This window comes from Volvox carteri (assembly GCF_000143455.1).
Source record: "Volvox carteri f. nagariensis unplaced genomic scaffold VOLCAscaffold_133, whole genome shotgun sequence".
Lineage (NCBI taxonomy): Eukaryota > Viridiplantae > Chlorophyta > Chlorophyceae > Chlamydomonadales > Volvocaceae > Volvox > Volvox carteri.
The window spans coordinates 86559-93292 of record NW_003307676.1 but is presented as its reverse complement, the minus strand read 5'-3'; the positions used below and the strand labels follow the sequence as shown (position 1 = coordinate 93292).

The window sequence follows — 6734 nt, the reverse complement described above, 5'->3', positions numbered from 1 at the left end:
ACCCACACCCACACCCACACAGAAAATGGTTAGGACTCTGACCGATATAACGCCCCTCCAACGATGAAGTGCTTCGGCGGTCGCTCCCGTTGCGGTGCACGGTTAGGTGCCCCTGGCCAGCGTCAGGCCCGGATCGATATGTAACAGATACACAAACACATACAGACACAGACATAGACACACCTGGTTTTTGTTGAGGTCATCGGTCCACAGGATACCCTTGGGACTGTAGGCAATGAAGTCCACTTCCCCGCTGCCGCCGCGGCGGGTGTTGCGAGCTGTGAAGTGCCGCAGCCTCACCTCACCGTAGGGCGGAATAACAACCTGGGGGAAGGTCGGCAGTTCGATCCGGAGGACAGCGACAGCGGCGCTACTGGAGGCCTCAAAAAGCGACGAAGGGCAACAGCCCACAGCCAAGCCGAGTACAACGAGCACAGTAAGAAAGCAAGGCGGCTGCTGAAGATGTTCAATTTCAGAGTTTAAATGGACCGGGTAAGGCTGAAGCTCTTAATTTGGATAAACTTGCTGCATGTCAGTAATGAAGCCGCTGGTGTGATGGGATTCTGTGTAATTGTAACAGTAACGACGATAGAAGCGGTACAGGCAACCCTAAGGGTAAGATCCTTAACGGCCACAGCAGTACGGCGATGACCCTTGAGGATTGTCTGCGTGGGACACCTCCAACAGAAAACAACGGTCAAGGGGAGATAGTGGCTGTTGCAGTACGCTAGTCGTACATACCGTACGGTGTGTCGAAAGGGTTAACCTAAATGCACATCTGTAGTCTGGTTTGGAACGCCTGACTGGGCATAAGAACGCCTCGGTTGCCCATCCCAGCTCCTTCGTTATGCAGGCAAGGCGCGGTTTACACAATCCAAAGGACATGGACTAGGCTACACGCCCATTCCAAGTAGATTGCCGGCGCCACACCTCCTGCATAATCCTTTCCCTTGTCCCCTTGGACGCAATAAGTAGCGGGTCCCTGAGGTCACTCTGCGCACTCCTCCACTTCGTTTAAGAGTGTGCGAGTAGGCCATGCGTACCTTTCGAGCCTGCAATGAAAGAAGTTGTACGAGAGTATGCGTAAATAGCAAAGCCACTGCGAGGAATTTTCTTAAAGGAGCCGTAACCATGCCGGGAACGCTTTCAGGGATATCATGCCTTACCATGAAGTTAAACGAGACGGTGTAATAGAGGGGTTCGTCCAGGGGCCCTGAAATAGTCATATTGCTCTTCAGCTCAACTGGTGCTTTGCAGTCTGCAGGCCAATGCTCTTCGCGGAGGTCCAAATCCGCCCTTATCCAGATGAGAGACTTTTGTGTACATATTGCTGCAAACAGCTCCGCGTCTGTATATACATTGGCGACTAAAGAGCCCGGAGGTTGAGAGGATTCAGCTGATACATTTAGGCTCAAACAATAAGCTAAGCTAACAAACAGTACGAGTAGATGCATGCCCTTGTGTATGCAGTCGGAGGGCGCGGCCGGTATAAAGGTTTGGGTGGAAGAGTCTTGCTTGTGAACAAATTGTGCTGGGAGCTCATTGTCCTTGCTGAGGAGCTGAGGATTACTTCTGAAAACATAAAACCCGATTTTTTGAGCTGAGGTTCATTTGAGGTCCATTCAGGAGTGCCATTTACTAAAAGGCCCGTACAGTCGTGAATCGGTTAGAAAAGTAACGCTTCCCCACAGGGACCCCGAACACCAGTGAACATAGACCGCCTGCCAAATCGGCGATCGCGAGTCCACACCATAATGTCCAGCTTCAGACAAAGGTGCACGCGCATCTACGCATGGATTGGATGCGTAAATGCAGCTTGATCCGCAGCGGCTCCTACGGATGCAATGCCACCTGGGTGTGTTGCATGTGTCCTAAAAAGGTAACATACCGTAGTGCTACTTATAGTTCGTGATCGCTTTGTTCGGGGAGGGGTCAAAAATCTTTCTGAAATTTGTACGTGCTCTTTGAATTTCGGGGAAGGCCGGACTAGATTTTGCGGGCATGATACAAATTTCGGGGCCCCTTCCAAAGTTTCGGCGCTTTTCAAACTGCAGCTTCCAGTCAGTCTCCCTCCACCGGGAACCCTTAGGCGCATGGTCTCTCACCATTTTCGCACTTTGGAAACGCCCTAGCAAATTCTGGACCGATCGTACAGTTCAGTACCAGTGGCAACGACCTAATAACCAACTATATTTTATGTATTTAAGAGCTGATTTCCGCCTTGAAATCCTAGTTTTTGCGAAGTTTGATCGACCGGCTTCGGAGGGTACGATATTTCGGGGCTGCGATACCTTGGGATACCTTAGAATTTGTACGTGCTACATATTCGTGGTGCCTCCCGAATTATTGTAGCACTACGGTACATTTTTCAAACACGCACCAGAGTCGGGCTGTCGTACTGAGTTATTTACGGTGTGAGTTACACTGTTATTGTGGGTATGGTCACAACATGGTTGTGCGCTGTCGTTTCCGCACCGAGGCAGGTTGTAGATAAGGAAGCAGAGGATGTAACTTGCATGCCAAGGACAGATTCGACAGATGAAAAAGGAGGTAATACAAAGGTTCTAGCACATAGCAGTGTGCGCCTTGCATCGACAAGCTCACAACGATTGGCTTTGAAAGTTTTACAATTTTTTGAATTAAAATGTGGTAAGCAGTCAATCAACAACACACAATAAATACACACTCAAAAGTGGAATTTGTCCTAGGACAGCCACTCTCCGGAAGCATCATGTGCGGTTCGGCCGCCAAGCAAAGCCATCCGATGGGTTTCCATATCGAAGAGAAGTTTCCAGATGCTACTTAGAGAAACACACATGAGAGCACACACGCACTCTACCTATTACTCGATCCGCAACTGTTGACCATTCCACATCACCATGATGACGTTCTTACCTTGTTAATATCGCTTGATCACTGTATTCTCATCCCAGTTAATTACATCCGGAACATCGCACAATACGTCAGCTTTCGCGTCTGGGTTTGAAACTCGGAATAACCTTGGAACAAGCGTCGGCGCATGAGCCTGTGTATGGTGAGGCTTGTGGGGCCGAGTGTATGGCTGTGGTCATATGCGAATTATAGCAACAGATCGCAAGCATGCACGCATGTAGAGCTAAAGCCTACGCTACGTCTACGGACCAACACTCAGACAAGGTACACTGCTGTCTACAAACTAGGCTGGCGCAGCCGCCGCGAAATGTTGTTGTTCCTTTCGCGGACTCGCGCAGGATGGAGGACGATATGGGCGCAGTCATCACACACGGGGTCAGGGTGCCAAACAGGGCCCACACGAACAACAATGAGGCAACCGTCAGTACATGCCGCACTCCCCACAAGGGGAGACCTGGCAGGTCGCGGCTGTTCCCCATCATTCAGAAGAAATCACTCGTGCACCCAGTGGCACCAGTAGCAGGCAACCAATCACATCTCGAGAGCTCGGTCCACCGGGCTATACCCTGACTCGAACCGGAGGCCCCAAAACAGCCACAAAATGTTCACCGGTCAGTCATCTCCTCCCAGCTATTTTGGGTAGGACATTCGGCAGTTTACAAAGATATAACGACTTGATTAACCTGGCATGCTGGCGCGGATAAAAAATGCCCCACGGCCGCAACTACGGTTGTCCCCTGATCTACATTCCCAGAACATGTTGTATTTCCCGCATGTCATACACCTATAACCTGCTCAGTTTTTAAATTAATGGACCAAAGCCGCATTGCGGATCACTGACCCGGGCAGCCTTGGTGCCCTGCGGGGTGTAGCGGGGCCCCAAAGCGCTATAGCGTGTAGCGGCCTCTAGAGAGAAAAGCACATGTACAGGGAAGAGGGATTATGCACTATGAAGGACAGTGTGTGCAGCCTGTGTGCTTTGCGGCAGCGCCATTTCCGCGTAGTCATAGTCATCAATTCCGGGGGCCGCGCCTAGCCGATGTGTTGGACCCAACGCGGTGGGCGGCTGCGGGCGGAATCCGCAAACATGACATGACAACCAAAATCAATGCCATTGCCCCCATCATTACGGTCTGTTAGCGAAGACCCCTACACGCACAAATCAATCTTAAACCAGATATCTGTCAACAGAGCACAAACCGAACATGGTGGAATCCATGCCACGGCAGTCTGCCTGCAAAGGACACCTGCATCCCTCTGCCCCACACCATCAACCGCCACATCGCCTACCAACCTACGCTAACCTAATCCTGCTGCTGCAAATCTCCTGCCTGCTGACCCTGCGCCTACCATTGAGCAAGCAATGGCACAAGCAGTTGATTTAGACGACCTCTCATTGAGACGAGAAATAGGCAATCGTCAAAAGGGCCATTGTCAAATGGGCAGGACGGACTCCCAGATGGAGATATCATCGCTAATGGGAAATCGGGTCCTACAGCCATCACCGCTATTCAATTGCACGAATTAGATTAGAGCGATAAGACAACACTCGGCCCGGAAAGAAAATAGTCCGCTGTGCCTAGTCGATTGATAAAACGGACACAAAAGGGGCCAGGAGGGCCGACACTTATCTGGGCAGCAGCGCATGGACTGGACCATCCGCATCCCCATCTAAATTGTTTGCCCGACAGGCTAGTCATAAGGATACCTGACCCGTCACCCCTGACAGGCAAAACGACACCACGAGCAAGTGACAACCCAGCAATAAAAAAAGGTTACGTCGAGTATTGTCACATGTATTAATTGAAGTACACGTGATAGTCTTGAACAGTCGTACGGGTACATACACTTTCATTCCCCACCCTCACATCCCAATGTTCAAGTAACAAATCCAAACATCCGGACATACGTACATTCATGCATACTGCAGTCCCAACAAATCAATACACATGCGAGAGGCGCAAGCAGCCAGAGGACTATGACATCATCAGGTGCTGCCGCCGCTCCCTGCAGCACAACTATCCGTACAGCCTCCTGCTGCCTCTGCGCTTTCCAGGTGACAGACCGACATACTCAACTGCATCCCCGCAACGGCACCACCTCCACCTCTTCACCACGTTTCCAACACCGGATCCTCCTGCTTCCCCCCTTCTCCCCCTGCCTGACGCGGCAGCTGCACTCCACTCAGGCGGGAGTTCCATCATTCATCCAGCGTTTTGACATTGCGCCGACCGACAACATGTGCGATACGGGATATTCAGGGACAGAGCCGACATACATACATCCATACAATCACCCGCGCAAGCCTCCTCTCCGCACATGGCAGCAACCTGCACGCCAGACAGTCGAGGGCCAAGTTCTTCTAGTGGCGCAATGTACGGCACCCACGACCACTCGCAGCAACCGCCGGCAATAATATCCATACAGACGGACTGTAGTGAAGCCAACATGTGCATAAGCCAACGGCCAAAGGAATCAATCGAGATACCGCACCGCACCAGCAAAACCCACCCCGACCCGGCCTCTACAATGTTCCACCCAACCGCACCCCTGCAACACCTCCGCACATGAGCCATGCGAACGTGAAAACTAAGAAGTGCCAGACAAACAGACAGACAGGCACACTGCGTACGGCTGCATCCCAACTGGGCACCGTTTGGAACATGCGGATAAGGGCCCACACCAAACTGGCTCGACTCCGTAAAAAACACGGGCGGGCCACAAGGCGGGCCGGTGACTGGGCGGAAGGCATTCCAGTGCCTGTGAAACACAGATGGAAACGGACATGAGATGAGCAGTGCTCAGACCTTCCCCCTCCACTTCTCACATTCCCTCGAAGATCCTGCTCTACAATCCTGCTCTTATCATACTGCCTGTTGTGATGTACAGCAACACTACAAAGACACTCAAAACTTCAGAACCGACCCCAGTCAGGCCCCCGGGACAGCACAGGGGCTACACTGTCAAGTTTAAAACGTCAAGAGCCAAGCTCTTGACAGCATACCGACCCACACATCTGGCCGCTTGCTGACCCCACAGAACCCCATTACCCCCAGCTACGGGGGTATTCGCCCCAAACACACCGTCGACATACACACTAACACACACGAATGGGCGCGCTCCCCCCGCAAAACAGATACGGCAACAAGACCAGAGCACTGAACACTCATAACATTATAATAATTGTGCACACAACATATTGTTGTTCCATGTCCTGTTTTTAAGCAAAACACGAGTGGCTGCTGCCGCTGAACTGGCAAAGCTGCTGTTGCCATCCCATGCGCACATCACATCACACCACTTCGTGGTGCCGTACCACATCCCCTGTAGTCCCCCAGAAGTCTCACGACCATGCGCGGCCACGAACCATGCGCAGCCTGTGTCCACCCGCCGCCCGCGGCGGGGTGGCTGCATCCGGGGCATTTGCAATTACCCTTCTGCAGGAAACCGAACACCCTGCTGTTGCTGCTATATTCGTTCTCAACGCTGCATCAACACGAAAACGCATCATCATCAACGCGCCCCGCGCTGCACCACCGCCGCCGCCTCGGCTGCGACTTGCTGCTGCTTGCAAATGCCGACGACGGCGTCATTACCGAACCGCCGCACAGTACAGTACAGTACATGTCGCGCGTCCCCACGCGGCATATCGCCAGCATATGAGCGTACGTGTGAGCGCAAAAGACAGAGGGACATCCTCCTTACGGCTCGTTGCTTACTCGAGCGGTTTATGGGCCTCTCAGCCATGTGCCGCGACGGGCGCGAGCCACTACCCCCTACTCAGAGGGCGAAAAGGGATGCCGACAGCTGCAAAGGGTAGAGGCTCCACTGCGGTAGCTACT

General features: G+C 52.4%; 1 protein-coding gene across 1 annotated transcript in view; it reads right to left on the bottom strand.

Moving 5' to 3' along the window:
* VOLCADRAFT_120115 (uncharacterized protein) overlaps nt 1–1348 on the bottom strand; it is a gene marked incomplete at both ends in the record, with an annotated part of 12280 nt that extends 10932 nt beyond the window's left edge. The window contains 2 exons of the mRNA XM_002959190.1: nt 184–324; nt 1167–1348. Coding sequence (XP_002959236.1) covers nt 184–324; nt 1167–1346 — 321 coding nt within the window. The remainder of the gene's footprint in view (nt 1–183; nt 325–1166) is intronic.
* Between the last annotated feature and the right edge of the window lie 5386 nt (nt 1349–6734).